This window comes from Vigna unguiculata, chromosome 10 (genome assembly GCF_037176805.1).
Source record: "Vigna unguiculata cultivar grain cowpea cultivar isolate G323 ecotype 2 chromosome 10, ASM3717680v1, whole genome shotgun sequence".
Taxonomy (NCBI): domain Eukaryota; kingdom Viridiplantae; phylum Streptophyta; class Magnoliopsida; order Fabales; family Fabaceae; genus Vigna; species Vigna unguiculata.
Window position 1 is genome coordinate 53,560,710 of NC_140801.1, and position 19,135 is coordinate 53,579,844.

General features: G+C 30.6%; 3 protein-coding genes, 1 long non-coding RNA gene and 1 pseudogene across 6 annotated transcripts; 2 read left to right on the top strand and 3 right to left on the bottom strand.

Moving 5' to 3' along the window:
- Positions 1-105: 105 nt before the first annotated feature.
- LOC114165743 (putative cyclic nucleotide-gated ion channel 7) lies at positions 106-3,708 on the bottom strand. Of its 2 annotated transcripts, XM_028050315.2 has the most exons (8): positions 3,591-3,708; positions 3,141-3,253; positions 2,396-2,984; positions 2,055-2,267; positions 1,654-1,964; positions 1,410-1,521; positions 1,055-1,291; positions 106-986 (listed from the first exon to the last, which is right to left on the bottom strand). In XM_028050315.2, exons 2-8 carry the CDS (start codon positions 3,197-3,199, stop codon positions 252-254), a joined length of 2,256 nt encoding a protein of 751 aa, XP_027906116.1. In that variant the 5' UTR covers positions 3,200-3,253; positions 3,591-3,708; the 3' UTR covers positions 106-251. The 2 variants fall into 2 exon arrangements, with proteins under 2 accessions (XP_027906116.1, XP_085524264.1); XM_085668138.1 differs by lacking the exon at positions 3,591-3,708 and having other exon boundaries at positions 2,396-2,996.
- Positions 3,709-7,037: 3,329 nt separating this feature from the next.
- On the top strand, positions 7,038-8,209 carry LOC114166479 (uncharacterized). Its single transcript, XR_003599938.2, has 2 exons — positions 7,038-7,231; positions 7,722-8,209. It is a non-coding gene; the product is annotated as an uncharacterized LOC114166479 (long non-coding RNA).
- Positions 8,210-11,195: 2,986 nt separating this feature from the next.
- LOC114167143 (uncharacterized) lies at positions 11,196-13,522 on the top strand (annotated as a pseudogene). The gene is made up of 2 exons (XR_003600129.2): positions 11,196-11,340; positions 11,748-13,522. The product of XR_003600129.2 is annotated as an uncharacterized LOC114167143 (transcript).
- Positions 13,523-14,383: 861 nt separating this feature from the next.
- LOC114166419 (putative F-box protein At3g23950) lies at positions 14,384-15,836 on the bottom strand. Its single transcript, XM_028051152.2, has one exon. The coding sequence runs from the start codon at positions 15,666-15,668 to the stop codon at positions 14,511-14,513; it is 1,158 nt and encodes a 385-aa protein (XP_027906953.2). The 5' UTR covers positions 15,669-15,836; the 3' UTR covers positions 14,384-14,510.
- Positions 15,837-17,383: 1,547 nt separating this feature from the next.
- LOC114166411 (early nodulin-like protein 17) lies at positions 17,384-18,393 on the bottom strand. Its single transcript, XM_028051144.2, has 2 exons — positions 18,117-18,393; positions 17,384-17,854 (listed from the first exon to the last, which is right to left on the bottom strand). The coding sequence occupies exons 1-2, from the start codon at positions 18,274-18,276 to the stop codon at positions 17,526-17,528; spliced, it is 489 nt and encodes a 162-aa protein (XP_027906945.2). The 5' UTR covers positions 18,277-18,393; the 3' UTR covers positions 17,384-17,525.
- Between the last annotated feature and the right edge of the window lie 742 nt (positions 18,394-19,135).

Genomic DNA, 19,135 nt, shown 5'->3' on the forward strand with positions numbered 1-19,135 from the left:
CATAGGTAAATATTTTGAAATTTGCAGACATACCATGACAGCTAATACTAGCAAGCCTGCAGACGTATGCAAAATGGCGTGCAATTAGATGTTATATCTAAAAAAACATCAGTAGAAATTAAACAAACCTAGACTCGTGTTCTAGGTTACCCAAACAAAAATTTGTGGAACCTCATAAGCTAACACCGTTAGTGATATCAACTGATGAATGCATATCTTGCAAGTCAGGTTGAACCACAAGAGGAGGAGGATCACTTTTCATCAAAACCACTGAAGTCAGGTTCTGGAGGCTTTTGGAGTGTGAGTATCTCCTTGGAACTTGAATCACGACGCCTATGACCACGAAGATTTGCAGCAAAGCGAGATGCATAGACGGTTGTAGCAAGTCCAAGGTTAGAAGAGGGAAAAGCAGCCGCATCAGAATGCTTGACCAAGGCTTTTGCAGAATCATCACTGTTGTCATAATCATCAGAGTCATATAATTCTTCTTCCTCCCTCCTGCGCTGTTCTGCTATCTTCCTCCTGCAATGACGCCTCCATGCAGCTTGAATGTAGATAGCAGCCCATGTTCTCCACTGCTGTGAATAGAAACGGAAGGTGTGCTGAACCTGTCTGCTGTGGATGTGCCTAAACTGGGAAGCGACAAACTTCAACTCCTCTGCTTCCAAAGCAAATGCCTCCACCTCATTTATAGCCTTCACAGTTCTTGTTGATGAAGGTAAGTTAGAACCAGATTTTGGGTCCAATGCCCACGTTAGTAGCTCCTCTCCACAGAAGTCATTTTCCTTCAGAAGACCTCTGTTGAAAAACCCACTTCTTCCACCATCTGTGGTCACACTCTCTAGACGCCCACGTATGATGAAGTGCATCTCATTAACTGGGTCCCCTTCCCTCACTATGTAAGTTCCCTCTGTATATAAACTAGGCTTCAATCTCTCACATATAGCATCAAGCAAACGCTCATCCATGTTGGCAAAGAGAGGAACCTGAACGAGGAAATGAAGAGTTATATTATATCTCAAAGCATAGGCTATTTTGCTAAGTATTCACTCACCCTTCTGACTAAATTCAAACAAAGATGCCGTTTTATATCTCTCCTGAGATCTTTTGGAAGACTCTGAACTATGCTCTCTTCATCTACACCACGGGTGTTCAGCCACTTGTATTGATCATAGCGTCTCACTCTTTCCCTTAGTTCTGGGGGAAGCAAACGATGATGCATCCATTGCTCAGAGTCACGTCTTTTGATCCTCATTTCCTCAAGACGAACTGACATAGATTGAAGGTAGGTCTGTCCAGTTGCATGATAGCACAAAGGTTAGAACCGTGGTAGTAACCGACTCTTAAAGTCTTTTATTAATTAAGACATTCGATATTCTTCATTGATATATATATATATAAATGTTTACCTGCATGTTTCCAATCAGAAGAGCAAAAAGGATAAGCCCCATAATAGCTATTACTATGGAAAACATAACCTCTGCAGGGTATGTACTGGTTAGAAGCCCCTGACCAAGTGTACTGTGGAACGCAAAAACAGGAGGTGGCTTTAGGCTTGGAAAATTTTGGAAACTATAGCAATTTCATGTTATTTAAATGCACACGTGCTAGGTGGAGGCATAAATTAAAAAATAAACACGACAAGGAATATACCTCAAGTTTTGAAGACCCCACCATAAACAGTAACAGAACTTAGGAAAAACTTCTATGGAAGCCACAATATCAGACTCTATAGCTTGAGAGAAGATTCCATAGCTAAATTCTGAGGAACCATCCTCCACATAGCACTGACTTTTCAGAACAGTTTCGCTAACGTTTCTCCAACTATCATACCCTGGCATATGCTTGTTGGAATTCGCACAGTACAAGAAATGTGTATTGCACCCTTCAACTGCTCTACAAGCATTCTTCCAACAGGTGTCATTACGTTCAATGGATAGTAAGTACCAGCAAGAGCCAGTTATCTGTGACATTGGAGAATTTTCAGAAGAATGAACTTGTTATTTATGACTTCATAAATTAATAAATTCTCTTCTCTTCAAACATGAACTTACGTGACTAGCAAGCATATACCAGATCAAATAGTACATGGCCCCGAGTAGTGCGTTCTCAGAAAAAACACCAGCTGTCTTTTTAACTTCAGAAGCTAAAGGTAGAAAACGTATAAATCTCGGAAAATATTGCAGAATCACAATTCTCAGCAGTAACGTTTTTGTTTCCAGAACCTCTACACGCCCTGATCTGTAAAGATATTTCCACACTACAATCTGCACCAAACATGCATTCAACAAATGAACCTCTTGCACAAAAAATTTGGAAATATAACTGTTCATAGTTCTTATATATATATATATATATATATATATATATATATATATATGCAAGTGTCTCCAACCTGTGGTATAGGGAGCACAGAAAAGAAGTCAATGAGGAAGTAACGTCGTAAGTATCTCTTGGCAATCTTTGTAGGATCTATGACAAGTTCACCTCGTCCAAATACCCGAGATGATGGTGCAATGTAAGCAGTGTTGAACTGAAAGCTTATGCGGATGAGATAAATGGCGTCGCATATTGTTCTCAATGTGACAGCAAAACTTGCTAGCTCATTATCTATGGCGAGGCAAAATGATTTGTGGTTGAAATAAGGAAGATAGAAGAAGAAGGGATCACAAGCCACAGAAAAAATGCATAGAATCTCAAAAAACTTGTTCCAATACAGAAGGTTCTTGTCTTGAGGGTCGAACACTTTTTTCTCTGAAACTTTAAGGTCTTCAGGGAACACTGCCCATGTTGTCACCCCACTCTTCAGCGATCTTCCAAATGTTTTTAGTCCATCCGAACCCTTCTTCACTCCTAGCCTAAACGATTTCGATGCCCTTTTTCTTCCTCGACCAGGAAGTGGCAGAGAATCTAAATTGAATCTTAATTTTTTCATCCCACTTGAGCTTGATTGATAAGACAAATTCGAATCCAGATCATCCAACCTACATCATCCACTGTACGTCAGATTCAGAGACACTCACGTTAACAATTTACTCTTTGGGTGCATAGTACACAATGATCATTAATCAAAATGCAATTAATATAACAACGAAATGCATGGAACAACATTCAAACACAAACGCTTCTGTATTGTATACCTTACGAACTTCTCCTTCTGGCCTCCAATATACTGTGACTTGTAACCAGAGTCAAACATTTTGAAGAAATTACATAGAGACCGCCAGAAATAAAAAATCTATCTGGCAGTTTCCTGAAATAAGAGTAAGTTTAATGTTCAATTTCATACAATGCAGATAATCACAGCGATGTTAGAAAGTTTGTTCAATCCAAAGGAAGATAATGCTTTGAAAACAACAGTTTCTAAGGTTTGAATTCCACATTTTCTCATAAACCATGTCAATCCACAACTATAATAATCATGTTTTTCAACAATTTCATTCCCAGATCTAGATAGAGAAAGACATGATGATATGCAGGGTTGTCCATTTATTTCTAGCAACTCCTCCCCCTTCGATTTCCATGATTGAAAAGGAAAATTGGAATATAACTACTTTTACGATTCATGAAAAAAAGAATGAGGAACTTACTTTGAAGGCTTTGATTGTACAATGTTATGGTATATTGGGGATTGCGGAGGAATGAGAAGAGATGAAATTAGAGGGAAAAAGGGACTGTACATGGGTCTTCAGACACCACGCGTGCTGCTTTTTTTGGTAAAACATGAACTAACTTTCAATTTTTAGACTTTTATATATATTTCTAATTTTTTTACAAGTTATTCTTAGTATATATATTTTATCTTATCTTTTTTGTATAATTAGCTAATGTTATATCATGATTAATAATTTTATTTTCTATTTCATCAATATTTTTTTTTCTTTTTTTAAGGTATGATCATATGGTAATTTGGTGAAGTCATCAATGAAGAAGATGATTCTGAACATGATTTTAAAACAAAATTAACCAAATCAAGTTGTTTTGCACTAATAACTTTAATAAAACACTGAAAGTTGTATATTTTGATGACAAAATTTGCATGGACACATGCATTGTGTGTGGTTCCATAGTTACAACTGGTTTTTGAGATGCACGAAACGAAGGTAAGCAACAGTCGTCCAGTATACGATAAATCCCTATAAATCTGTTTTGGAATATAATTATTTTTTGTTTTATTTTATTTCTCTCTTCACTTATACTTAAATTATTAATAAATATCTATAATGTACTGATATTTCGATTTAGATCATATATATCTGTCTTACATGTATATGTGTCTTATATGTATTTGTATCTGATACTTGATAATACTTTAGTAATATTTATCAATGAAGACTCTAGTCTATAAATCTGTACTCTTATAATGATAATAATTTATAATTTTTTTATGTTAACAACTTTAATATATATATATATAAAATTTTGATTTATATAATAACAATCATATATTCATGATTATTTTAAGAATTATTGTATATTTTTCAATAAACACATATTTCATGTTGTATCTTATTATATTTAAAATAAATTTATAAATGTATACGTTACATATGATATACGTACCATATATGTGTCTCAAAATAAATAAGTAAAATAAACGTTTAAATTACTTTTGTAAAAGAAATATTATTAATAAATATTAGAAACTAAAACGGTAATTTAAAATATTTTGAGTGATGAGAATAGAAAAACAAATATTTTACCAAAACTGAACTGAAATTCATACGTTTTATATAAACTAAAATTAATTATTCAAAATTTATAAGAATAAGAATAAGAATAAAAATAATATTAATATTTATAAACTAAATGTGTAATTATCATCTTTAATTTAAACATGAGTAATCTAATTTTCTCATTGTCCATCAAATAAAATAATTAATTGATATTACTATAAAAAATTATAATTTATCTTTTACGTTTTTTTATTGTTTAAAAAAATATCAAACTAGCACAATTGTTTCATACATATTTCTATAGTTTTTTTTAAATTATGAAATATTTATGTATAATTTAAATTTTTTTTATCCACAATATTATAGAACTCTCCATATATTTACAGATATTCTTAGTATATAATAGTTTATTATCATATTTTATTATGTTCTTATATTATAAAATATATTTAAATATATAATTAAAATTTTATGATATAATAATTTATTACCGTATATAATAATTTATTATATAATATCTTCATAATAATATTATGATATAATAATTGATTTTTTAAAATTTAAATATATTACTCATGAAAATTACTTACAATTATTCAAAATATAAATAGAAAATAATAAAATAAAAACAATGATCCTAAACAACTAACAAAATACTTGTGATTACATTTGTGTAATCAAATATGTCTAAATATATTGTAATTACAATCATTACCCTCCACATTGGAGTTAGATCTTCGGTTTGTATTTTTTAATATTTCAGTTTTAAATATTTCGACTTTATTTTTTAATAAACTTTAGTTCTTGCTTATTGCATGATGGTTATATTCAATATTATATTGTATTAATTAGTATATATATATATATATATATATATATATATATATATATATATATATATATATATATATATATATAAATCCTACGCAATTTTGTATATTAATTATTATATTATATTTTATTTATTACCGAAGTTGTATCTTTTATGATAAAATTTATATGTTAAGCATCGATGATTTTTTATATGTACAAAATTAAGGTTACCAAGACTGCATAATGTATGATAAATCCATCATATAAATCTGTTCTGGAGTATAATTATTTTCAATTTTATTTTCTTTCTCCTCTCCTATACCTAAAATTTAAGATTTATTTTAGTTGTTTAATATATTTTTAAAATATTGTTATGATAATTTTGATCACAAATATAATATCAAAATGTCAAAGCATATTTTGAATTCATGACTGTGTTGGTACATGATTTGAAAACAGGAATCAACTAGGTTCTCAAGTAAAAAATAAAAATAAAGTATTAATTTTGTATTCGGTTTTAAATGAGTATGAAAGTATATGAAGTCGTATGTTTTAGTTTTCTTTATTTTAGTTTAATTTATAAACAAATCTTATATATTTATAATAATGTCTGTGACTTAATAAATCAATTATAACAATCATAATAATAAATTGTTAAAAAATGTCGTTTATATTATTGAAAAAATATTTAAGTTTATTAAATAAATAAACTGTTTTTTTTTTAAATTACTTCTTTCCGTCTAATGTAGAAGAAATATTATTATTCTATCTTAAAATAAATATTAAAAATTAAAAGTAATTTAAAATATTCTGAGTGATAGAAAAATAAAAGAAAAACATTGTACCGAAACTAAACTAAAATTCATACGTTTAAGAAATCAATTATTCAAGTTTTATAAAAGTGTAATGGGTAACGGCTATATCCCGTCTGTACGTGAAAAGACAAAGGCCGACGACCACATCCTAATTCCAAGAAGAGGGAAAGAGACATGCGCACAAAGTCCAGTAGACTAAATTTGACTAATCAATTTGTTCTATCATTTAAAATAATTAATTAATATTATTATAAAAGAAAATTTATAACTTAATTAATAGTTTTACATTTTTATTTTATTCCTTAAAAACAGTAACGAATCAGCGCAACTATTCCATATATATAGTTCTGTAGTTTTCTAAAATTTTGAATAATTTATTTATCATTTAAAATATTTTGACGAATTTTCCATTATACATATTTTTAAAATAATATAAATTATCACTAAATTATTTACAAATAATATTTTATAATATAATAACATTATCATATTTTATTATATCTTAAAATATTATGAAATATTTCTAAAATATTTATAGTTAATATTTTATTATATTGTATTATATTTTTAAAATATTGTAATGTAATAATTAATATCTTCTTAACTTATACATCCAAAACAAAAGTAGTTATTCCGCTGATAAAAATGATTTTAACATTGTTGTGTTGGTGATATTCTATATGACAGACAAAAAGGTGGCTACTTTCTAGTGGTCCATTGTTTGCTTATAAGTAACGTAGTTCTAAAACTTTGTTGTAAAGGGTGGTGCTGAATGAAGAGAACCTCAATTCTCAAATAGGGAACTTAACCACTATCTTCTCTTCTGTGCTTCGGAGTCATTTGCTTCTCCAATACAGAATCATTATCCAAAATTTCTTTTGATTTCTCGCAAAATCAGATTCAGATCGACAATTTTTTCACCACACGGTATGACATATTCATTCTTCTTTCTGTTAGCTGTGTAAGAGAAATTGTTAATTTGTTTGTGCGATTGATTAATTGGTTTGCAGTAGCTGCCAATTCATAGTAATCATACTTTTGTGTTTCCAGTTTTCGTTGAATCTAATTATTTTGAGAATAGAGTAAATTAGGGTTGTCAAAATACTCTTCCTCATGCTGAACTGTGATATTCTGCGCGAGTAGTTTTGAACTGGTACAATTAGAGAAGTCAAATCTAATAACAAATTTGGGATATTCAATGCGAGGATGAAATTGAGCTAGCTTTATTGAGTTTCTTTGAATTTGTTGAATAATTTTGTATTGTTTTTATATAAAAGGAGTGTATCTTAAGAAAATGGAGTGTAACCTAATAGTGATCACTCTGTTTGAAGATGGAACGAAACTACGTAAACAAATGACTTTGAGAAATGATTTTGACCTGATTCTGATTTGTTTTTTTTTTTTTTTTTTCTGGCAGTGATTCTTGCAAGAAGATACTTGTAAAAGATATTTCATCGCGAACAATCACTAAAGCAACATTGATGGGTATAATCAGGGGTTGCTTCACTTTCTTCACAGGGACTGTGTTTGGGATCTATTTGGCTCAGAGTTATCAAGTCCCTGACGTCAAGAAGGAAGCTGACACTGCCTTGATACAGGCCAAACAAGTTGAGGAAAAATATCGTAAGTCTAAGTAAGTCTAATGAACTAGAAGGACAATAATTATCATATCAGGATCTTGCTTTTGTAGTGTATTTTGACTTTTTTGAGTTTGGTCCTGCATTAGGATTGGCATTGGAAATGTTTACACAGGTTTAATGACAGTTAAACTAACATTATTGAATATTGGATAACTTGAATTCAGATTTAGAATTGTATCCGAGAGTATTTTGTCCAAAAGGACAATTAGGAATATTTGTGTTAAATAATATCGGTGATATCTAATTGGGATTTGTTGTTTCAAGATATTATACTTGTTTAACAAAATGTATGTAAAAGTTAAGCTTCTTATTTGCGATTCCTCAATCAAATATGGTTTTGTGAGCTCCAATTGCAAAGTTTGGCTTTGATGCATTATGCAGTAACTTTGTTTAAATATGGTTTTGCATAAATATGCAAAAGCTAGCAAATAAAAAGAAGGCTATTTCCATAAACCATAACATAAACCAACAAATAACATCTAGATTTATTTTTATTTTTGTTATTATAATAAATAGATAATGATAATATAAAGAAAAGTATTGCAGTTTTGTCCAAAGAGAGAACAAAACAATATTGCAGCAAAAGATAATTAGTCTTTGCTTCAAAGCATACATTAAAAAAAATGATAACTGACCACTAAGAACTTAGATATTTGTGATAATATTTGAGTAATGTTTAAATATATATGATTATTTTGGATATTCATGGTTTATGGAGCTTGTAAATACAGTATAGGTATTTGTAAATTTTAACATTCGTATTCGATACTCAATCATATTCTCTAAACTTTAAAACTATACGATGTCTCATTCTCTTTTATATTATTTATGGAAATAGATTTGTTATTTGTTGGTTTATGGTTTATGCAGTATTAATTATTTTTATTGATAATCATATTAAAGATTATATATATATATATATATATATATATATATTAATCCTAGATAATTTCGCATATTAATTATTGTATTATAATTTATTTATTACCAAAGTTGTATTTTTTTATGCAAAATTACATCATCGTGTTTTTTAAGAAGCACAAAACAAATGTTAGCAAGAGTGCCATAATGTATTATAAATCCACCATATAAATCGGTTTTGGAGTATAATTATTTTCTATTTTATTTTCTTTCTACCTCCTTAAAATTTAAGGTTTATTATAATTGATGAGGTTAATATATTTTTAAAATATTCTTGTGATAACTTTGATTACAATATAATATCAAAATGTCAAAGCATATTTTGAGTTCATTTGGTACAGACTATGTTGGTACATGATTTGAAAACAGGAGTATGAAAAAAAAAGTTGTATGTTTGTAGTTCTCTTTATTTTAATTTGATTTATAAACAAATCTTATATAATTATAACAATCATAATAGTAGATTGTTAAAAAATGTCGTTTATATTATTTTAAAATATTTAAGTTTATTAAATAAATAAATTATTATTTTAAATCACTTAATAAATATTACTAATCTATCTTAAAATAAAAATTAAAAATTAAAAGTAACTTAAAATATTTTGAGTGATGAAAATAAAAGAAAAATATTACTGAAACTAAACTAAAATTCATACGTTTAATATGAGTTAATGAATCTTTTTCTGTTTTTTCTCAATAAGAGCATATCGAAAATATCTGAAATAAATACGGTAAAAACTTTTATAATTAGTCTTTATTTTTAAATAAACCTTAATATGTCATTAACTATAAATAAATTTTTTTATATATTTCACACATATCACTTGCGAATATATTTTCATATTTGATACATAGATTTCGTAAAAAAAATAATTAAAAAGTCTTTCGGTATGATATTTCATTTTTTATATTATTTAAGAAAATATATTTGTTAATTTATTCTCTGTGGATTCGGCATTTTTTTCAAAATTTTATGGGACAATGATCATTTTGGTTGATTAGTTGTTGCTAGCAATTCCTCACAATCATAATCATGATTTTGCTAATCAATTTTCTTCGAATCTGATTATTCTGAAAATGAAGTTAATTAGTGATGTTAAAACACTATTTCTAATGGATTTTCTTGTTTGAGTTAAAAATATTTTATAAAATTGATTTGATTAAGATTGAGTTAAGAATATCTTCACTAAAATTTAAATACATTTTTCGGTTGAGATATATTTTTAATTATTATGCATAATCCATGAAACTTATAATCTATTATAATTATTTTAGTGAAGTTAGAAAAAAAAAAGGTACTGGTACTTTAAAACTAAGTCCATAATTCATACATAGTTGTATGCCTCACATCCTAATTTTAGGGGTTTCACCAAAAAAAAAAGAAGAAAAAAACTTAACTGCATCAAATTATAACTAAATGCATCAAAATTATAATTAAATGCATCATAATATATCGAAAAAAAAAACTGAACTATTAATAATAACAATAGAGCTATATTATTTTATCCACACCTACCTACCTAATTCTTTGTGACATTGTTCCAACATTGCAATGACATGTACAATGATAATATATTATTAGAGTCACATCTATAACTTTTTTATTGACACTTCAAATTCTAAATAAATAATATAATTATTACAATTAAATAATAATTTAAAGTTCATAATCCAAACTATACATAATATTCAAAAATTATTTTTTTTATTCTTAAAACTATGTTCTTATAAAGACTCGAGTCTTACTTTTAATATTATCTTCTCATAATGTGATATTGAAATGTTTTAAATAAGAACTTTTCATAACATCTAGATTATTTTGAAACTTTAATGGTGTCACGTTGAAGATTTTTTAAACTAATGTAGGATATTAAGTACTGTAACTTGTATTTTTTCACTCAATCCCTTATTATGTTTTATATAGAAAACAATAATCACAAAAATATTATTTCGAAAGTCGCATTTTTCTCTATTGTTATTGTACTTCATTGAAATGTTGTTTTAACAAAGATACTTGTATTTTATTATGCGTATTGCGTGAGATAAACTTCTTTTATAAAATTAAGATTCATATAATAAATAAATATCTTTAAAATAAATTTGATGGTTGGTAAAACTCCTATTAAATTGATATTTTTTAAATAAATCATATGTTAAACTTAGGATATCTCATTTAAGTTTGGAGGAGGTTTATTTCAGTGTTGGTCTGAAAGACAAGATAAAAGTGCTGGGCTTAAGAGTAGTTGGGCCTAAGAGTAGTTGGGCTTCAAGCCCATGTACTTTAGCACAAAACTAGAAGACTATGTTTCGACACCGACTTAGAATTTGTAATCAACTTTGTTTTGTTTTGTATTATTTTGGTGTTTGAGTTTATGGTTCCTCTCATATAGGGTGTTACTACGCCGCTGTGTCCACCCTCACCTTGAGTTTCAGCAGAGACTACTGATCTATCTCTCCACAACCCTTTGTTACAAAGTAAGTTTTTCAATTCATTTTTTTATCATATTTTTGTGATTTAATGGTAATTTGCGTGAAGCCCTTGTCTTCCGCTTTTTCGAGTTTCATGTTCTTAACTTCTCAATGCCAATTTTCTGTTAAGATTTCTTCTTTTTGAATTTATCATTGACTTTATGATTATGGGTGGAATTTGTTTTCCTTCAAATGATATGTTTTACCTTTCAGGTTCTTTGTTTTCGATCCTTGTACGTGCGTTGTTGAAATCTAATTTTTTCTTATGTTTTATTCCGCTGAATTTTTTTTAATCATTTCTATAATGAGTTTTCGATTCTTACATGTTGTTTACAAATAACTCCTTTTCTTTTTTGTTTATTAGTAATTTTACAATTGAAAATCCTTTTGCTTACACATCCTTGTTTGAACAGGGGAACAATATCTTCAATTCATCAGTATGTTTAGTTCATCAGGCATGGCAGATGGATCTGGTATGTTCAAGGTTCATCAAACAATTGGCAGTGTTTTGTGTTGCAAGTGTGGAATTCCAATGCAGCCAAATGCTGCTAATATGTGTGTTAAGTGTTTGAGCTCGGAAGTTGACATTACCGAAGGGTTACTGAAGCGGCTGGTGCTGGTGCATTGCCCTGAGTGTGAGAGTTACTTGCAGCCACCTAGAAGTTGGGTCAAGCTACAGCTAGAATCAAAGGAGCTTCTGACATTTTGCTTGAAGAAATTGCAGAAAAATTTTAATTCTAGTAAAGTGAGGTTGGTACATGCCGAGTTTATTTGGACTGAACCCCATTCCAGGAGGATAAAGGTGAAGGTCAAGGTTCAGAAAGAGGTTATCAATGGAGCAATTCTTGAACAGTCTTATACCGTGGAGTATGTTCAACAAGAGCATATGTGTGAATCCTGTTCTAGGGTTCAGGCCAATCCTGATCAGTGGGTTGCTGCTGTGCAACTTAGACAACATGTTTCTCATAGGCGTACTTTCTTTTATCTAGAGCAGCTAATTCTGAAGCATGGTGCTGCTGCCAGTGCCATAAGAATCAAACAGATGGAACAAGGTATTGATTTCTTCTTCTCCAATCGAAGTCATGCAGTTAAATTTGTGGAGTTTGTTGGGAAAGTTGCTCCTGTAAGAAGCCGCAGTGATAAGCAGCTAGTTTCCCATGATCCAAAGAGCAATAACTACAACTACAAGTATACATTTTCTGTTGAAATCAGCTCCATTTGCCGTGAGGATTTAATCTGTCTGCCTCCAAAAGTTGCTGTTAGTTTGGGAAATATTGGTCCTATTGTGATTTGCACCAAGGTTACCAACAGCATTGCTCTGCTTGATCCATTTACCCTGAGGCACTGTTTCTTAGATGCTGATCAATATTGGAGAACATCCTTCAAGTCATTGCTTACTAGCAGACAGTTAGTGGAATATATAGTGCTGGATGTTGAGGTTGTTTCACCGGAGGTTACTATTGGTGGCACAAAATATTGTTTAGCAGATGCTCAAGTTGCTCGTGTGTCAGATTTTGGCAAGAACGACACAATATTTAACATCAAGACTCATCTGGGTCATCTTTTGAATCCTGGGGATTATGCTCTTGGTTATGATCTTTATGGGGCTAATAGTAATGACATGGAGTTGGACAAGTACAAAGGGCACATTCCTGAAGCAATTTTAGTAAAGAAGAGTTATGAAGAGAAGCGCCAAAAGAAACGTGGGAAGCCTCGATCATGGAAGCTTAAATCACTTGAAATGGAGGTTGATGATAATAGGAGACTTGATCAAGATAAAATGGTCTCAGAATATGAACAATTCTTGAAAGATTTGGAAGAAAACCCTGATATGAGGTTCAACATATCATTGTATCGAAACAAGGAGTACCAGCCATCAGAAATGGCATCCGTGACTGATGGCGATGAGCTACCTTCTGTTCCATTGGATGAATTATTGGCTGATCTTGATCTGAGTGAAGATGAAGATGGAGAAGACAACATGGCAGAATGAACGAAAGCTTTTTCTTATCTTGATATAGTTCTTACTTTCTGGAATCTTTGGTTTTGTTCTTGTAGTGTATTTGTTTTTTCTTCTCCCATTTATGTTTTGTTAATTTGCAACCCCTGATGGTTTGTTTATTGAAAGAATCATAAGATGGTAATTTTGCAGGCAGTAGTAACAATACTTACAAATAGCTTGTTTTAACATTCTTTTACTATTTCGGTGTTGAATCAGTTCATCTTTTCTCCAACCTTTTTTTTTTTCGGTGGCTCGGCCATAGACGGTGTAATTGTCAGATAAGGGACATAACCTAAGATCTTATCATGTTTCATTTTTTCAAACCAACTTGTCTGAAATGTCTTGTTTCTTTTATGAAAGTTTTCCAGGATTTTTGAGGAATGGTAAGGAGAATTTTTCAATTTACGTGTGAGATTAATGCATTTATTTGTCCATTTTTATCATTATTCTTTTAAGTTGTTTGTCAAAATATTTTTTAACTGTAATGGCAGTAAAAAATGAATTAATTAAAATTATTAATTTTAGATGCTTTTGATTTTATACAACTCAATAGCTTAGTTTTTAGTCTCCGTTACATATTAAACGTAAATGTATCTGAAATTAATAACTCTTTTTAAAATCTTCATTTATTTAAAAAATGAATAGAATTTACCTGAGTTTAGAGGGTGACATGCATAACTAGTTCTTCACCAAGAAACTTGGGCCAATCCAACTATGGCAATTAAGAGAATGAACTCATCCACCATTGTTCTTTTTACTATTGAAACTTAGTTAAACAACTTATCGAGCTTCCTAAATTCCTTTTACAGAGTCATGTGATTTGGCACTTAATGGCAGAAGGAAACAGCTTCAGAAACCATGTACTTATAGTTACCAACTTTCCAGTGATTCGTTTTGTGCTGAGTTTTCAATCTACAGCATTTTATTTGCAGCTTTAAACATTTTGACAAAAACCAAACTTGATATCTCAGTTTGAATAGTTCACAATTCATACAAGATGAAAGCATTTGAATGACAATGGTAGGAACAAATGTTGTATTTTCCTTGCAGGAGCAGAACAGAACAGTAACATGAGTTTCCTATCAACAATCAACAAGAAAGTAGAATAATGTGTTCAAAACACCAAAACTGGTTGAAATAACTAAACCAACTTTGAGGTGGGAGCTTTCAATCACTAATCACTAGTACTTGAATGATTTTTTTCATATGGAATAGGATTGAGCTCAAATTGAAAGGGGCTAATATCTGATTTTTCATAACCAGGGATTGGAACAAATTTGTTTGTACGTAGGTTGGCAAGAAAAACCCCATCAACATAGGAGTACAAATACACAATGTCTCCATCATAGGGATGAAAACCTGCTACATGCTTATAACAATTACTGCAAAATCTGGTGGGAAGATGTTCAATCAGATTGGTCCTGTGCACCAGACGCCATACCAGAGGGTAGTACATTAGATCCCACACTCTCAAATCATTATTGCTAATATCACCGATCCTAAGATTCCCTCCACCGCATCCAAGGTATCCAAAGCTCACTATATTCATGGCATCAGCATCTTCAGGGTAATCAATAGTACGAGAAAACGGAAAAATAGGATCAAACACAAAAATATTTGTACTCCCCATGAAATACAGGTACCCTCCATACGCCAAACTGAGCATCCAATGAGGAGCAAAAGCAAAACCCTCCGCGCAAAACGCATTTGTGTGTCTCCATTTTCCTGTCTCGGAGGAAAAAATCTCCATTTCAAAAACACGCTTTTTTCTTAAAAAGGTTTTCACAATCACCACCCTGAAGCTGCGACTGGAAGAACTACCTTTTCCTCCTTTTTTGGGGTAACCCGTACGAGAAAGAAACCCAACAGCGTATAACTGTTTTTCCTCGTTTTCATCAAGAAAAGAAGGTATATGGTTGCATTGCTTGGTGAGTGGATCGTACACAAAAAATCCACGACCAGTTGTGTATCTGTTACTGCAGCACAGAAACAAGCCATTTGAGTAGCCACACAAGCTTCCCTTCATGAGGGTTTCTGGCGATAATGGAGCCCTGTGGGTTTTGAAGTTAAAGATGAAATCTTTGGGGAAGAAACCGAGCATGAGTTGGTGGGATGAAATAAAGGTGAAGTGGGTGTTGAAGAGAGAGTGCTGGCGTGACACAAATTCTGCTGGGAAAGAAGGATTTGAGATCATTCTGAACCAACGTTTGCACACACACTTGGATTTGGCAATGGATCTAAATGGCATTAGAATCAATATTTCTCTCAACACATCATCAGTTAAGTCGTTTATGTTGGTCAACGAACAAGAAGAGAGCGAGGTATGATCCATGAGAATACACAACCAGACACAGTTCTTAATAGTGATGAATTGTAATGGCTTTTCACAGAATCCATATGTTACAATGCACTGTTGATGCGGGGAGAAAGACAAACTGAGTGAGTCAATTCTTGATTAGTTTAATAGAGCAAATACCCGGAGTGCTTTGCAAGAAACTCAATCATATATATCAAAGGCTGTGTTTGAATTTTACTATACAATACAACAATATATCTTACAAGGATTGAACATTTACAATATCACTTCTGATTTAGAATGAGCTTAGAGTTATTCATAGTTATATATAGTTATATGTTAATTTTCTCTTAAGATTTCTATACCGTGTAGTTGATGACTTTTTACTAAATACTTAGAAGCTAAACACATTCAGGATTAGTAATAATACTTACTCCGATGTCACATTCAGGATTTTTTTTATGCAATTTTTATTTAAATTTAAAACTCTTAAATTAAAAATGTTGTAAGATCTTATTACTAGGATGTATTTGTTTTCAGTTTTTATATTCGTTTGGTTCCCCATAGCCACATTGTAAGTTCTGCGAAGATTTTAAGCTGTGAATAACATTTACTATTTTAATTTATGTAATGTAGAAAATAAATATTTATTTTATGAAGTTAACATAATAATAATTAGTAAATATTTAAATGTAGAAATTATACTGCAACTAAAATTTATAGTAAAGAAGTAAATATATTTAATTATTAAACTCTACTTTGGATTTTTCTGAACAAAATAAGTTATGATATAAGATTAGTTTCAGTAATGGATAATTTTAAAATATATTATATTTTTATCAAGTGGTAATATCTTAGTTACTTGATAACATCTAATGAATATTCTTGATGGTAAGTGGATTATGAATCTTTATAAGTAAAAGAGAAAGTATGAGAGAGTATACATTTTCTAAAAGAGAGTGTAAAAGAATTTATTTTCTGAAAGAATATCATGTGGATTTATAAAATTTTTGGACTTTATATCTCATTGGTAAAAATAAATAATATCAAGACAATATGAAACAATATCAATAAAGTAAAACTAATAACACTAATGTAATATTTCACCTAATTACTCATATTCTTTTTTTAATATATAGTATTAAAGAATATAACGTAATCAAATTATCAATATTTAATCATTTGAATATATTTTAACCTCTTAAGTTAATAAAATTAAATAAATCTTGTTAAGTCATATTGTTTAACATATTTATTGGTCAAATAGATAGATATTATATCAAGATAAACATGCATTGTTCAAGATTGGAAAAAGAAAATAGCTTCACATGCTGAATTTTCCTCTTAATGTGGTTGTGATGGAATGAGTATTTTGATCCTATTCTCTTTGGGACCTGGAGAGAATGTTGGAAAACATTCAAATCAAATCAAACAAAACAAAGGAGAAAATCTATTTTGTAACGATCCTAATAACTGCTAACACTTTGTTTAATTCATAATTCATTTTTAGGATATGTTTTATCCAAACTTGTTGGACCTAACACGGACAGCGTTGGACATCTGCAGCATGATTTTGAGGAATCTCCACATGTCCCATGCTTTTTCCATTATTAGAATCTTACAGAGATAAGTGTGTTATTTTTCTCTTCTCTGCTTCTTCCTCCATTAAACATAGAAAGCATTATGATTAACAGAGTTATTTGAAGTCCAAATTCTCTTTTTCTGTAACGAAAGCACTGAGAAGACTCGAGTAGCGAGAATCGGAGATGTTCAATTTCAGGATTAACAAAACAAGCATACATTGGGATTTAAGAGGCGTGAATCAGAAACAAAAACAAACAAGAAACAATACAACAATAGAGAAAAGAAAGAGAAAAGAATGAGAAACAGTTGCTACATGAAGACAGATCCAAAACAAGCCAAAAGAGAAGAAAGCAACAGAGAGCGTTTGAAGAGCAGAGAAGAAGCAGAGTGTGGCGTTGAATGTTCAGCAGAAATTGCAGAGGTGGGAGGTGGAGGAAGAGGAAGAACAGTAACAGAAACCTTCATTCCACTGAAGCATTGGCCATTCCCACAAATGAAGTAATATTTCTTGGCCTTATTCAAAGGGATGAAATCCTTGCCACTGCTCCAATTTCCCACTGCCCCTTCTGTGGTGCAGTTGTCATACCCAGTTTGGTTCACCTCAAACACATTGTACTGGTTTTTCTGGTACCTGAATGCTGTTAAGAAAACATGGCAACAAAAGAAGAATGAGAAGAAGAAAAAAAAAAGTTGACTTTTTTACTACTTGCTACTCCCAGGAAAAAACAGAGGAAGCATGTGGAAAATAGAAAGTATGTTTAGATCTGTAAGGTGTAGTGAAGAAGGTAAAAATGAAGAATTTTTTTTCAGATCTGTGAGGTTAAGAGAAGGATCTGGAATGAGTATATGAGAAGAGTGTTGGTAGAAAGGTAGAACTGAGAAAGAGAGAGTTTCACTGACAGATAAGGTCGCCGACGTAGAAAGTGTGGTTGTTGGCCCAGAGTGTGTAGTTGAGGCCAGGGTTCCAGCCACGATTGGCGCCGACAATGTGGTCGGTGGCGGTGGCGACGGCGGAGATGAGAAGAATGAGGGAACATGTGAGCTTCCATGAACCTCTCATCTCTTTTTCTTTTCTGCTCTGTTCTGTTCTGTTGGAGTTCTGTTATGTGTTTAGTGTAGTTTTGTGTTACTTTTTAGAAACAGAGGTGAAGGGTAAAGGACAACAATTATTGCATTTGGGCCAAACAAGTTGAGACTTTTGGAGCAATACACTTCTGCTTCGCTGTATTACTGTGACTCTGTTATAATAGTTTTGTGTTACTTTTTAGTTACATTATCTAACTTATTAAAATAACTATTTCTGGAATTTTTTTGGTTGAGTACGAACCTTTCGTATAATAAAAAGAGTGATTTTATTGATGTTAATGTTAATGGTTAAAACTTGGGTCTTTTAATTAAAGATTAATGCATGATATTTTTTGTTTAGGTACGGAATATTAAAGAATGGTATGAATTGGAGGTAATAATAAGTGAAATTTATTATTATTGTAAACTTTAAAATGCATTGTATATAATAATTTATAGTTACATGATAATGTACATTTATGTTTACAATGCCAATGTATATACTAATTATTATTAAAAAATAGTAAATTTTTAATTACTGCAATTCATTTTTTCCTAAAGAAAATAACTATGACTGAAATGTGATTGTTATTTCATTTGAGTTAAATCTTTTCCATGATTTTTTTTTTTTTTGGGTTCTCAAATGTTAAGCATTCATAACAATAATAAAAGGGTTGATTACCCATTTACACAAAACTTAAAAATTGTATTTCTTGGTGCATTTTTTTTCCACAATATTTATGAATTTTTTAAGAAATAACCGCACACCACCTATGTCATTCTACGATTTTATCTCACTTTTATTTTACTTTTTACCATAAATAATAAACTGAACTAAAAAATTTAAAAACATT

Coding starts and splice junctions, on each gene's coding strand:
- LOC114166419 (XM_028051152.2), bottom strand. CDS start 15,668: ATGGATCATACCTCGCTCTCTTCTTGTTCGTTGACCAACATAAACGAC.
- LOC114166411 (XM_028051144.2), bottom strand. CDS start 18,276: ATGAGAGGTTCATGGAAGCTCACATGTTCCCTCATTCTTCTCATCTCC. Junction 17,855..18,116: donor CTACGTCGGCGACCTTATCT/GTCAGTGAAACT, acceptor TTTTCTTAACAG/CATTCAGGTACCAGAAAAAC.
- LOC114165743 (XM_028050315.2), bottom strand. CDS start 3,199: ATGTTTGACTCTGGTTACAAGTCACAGTATATTGGAGGCCAGAAGGAG. Junction 2,985..3,140: donor CAGAAGGAGAAGTTCGTAAG/GTATACAATACA, acceptor TGGATGATGTAG/GTTGGATGATCTGGATTCGA. Junction 1,965..2,054: donor GGTATATGCTTGCTAGTCAC/GTAAGTTCATGT, acceptor CCAATGTCACAG/ATAACTGGCTCTTGCTGGTA.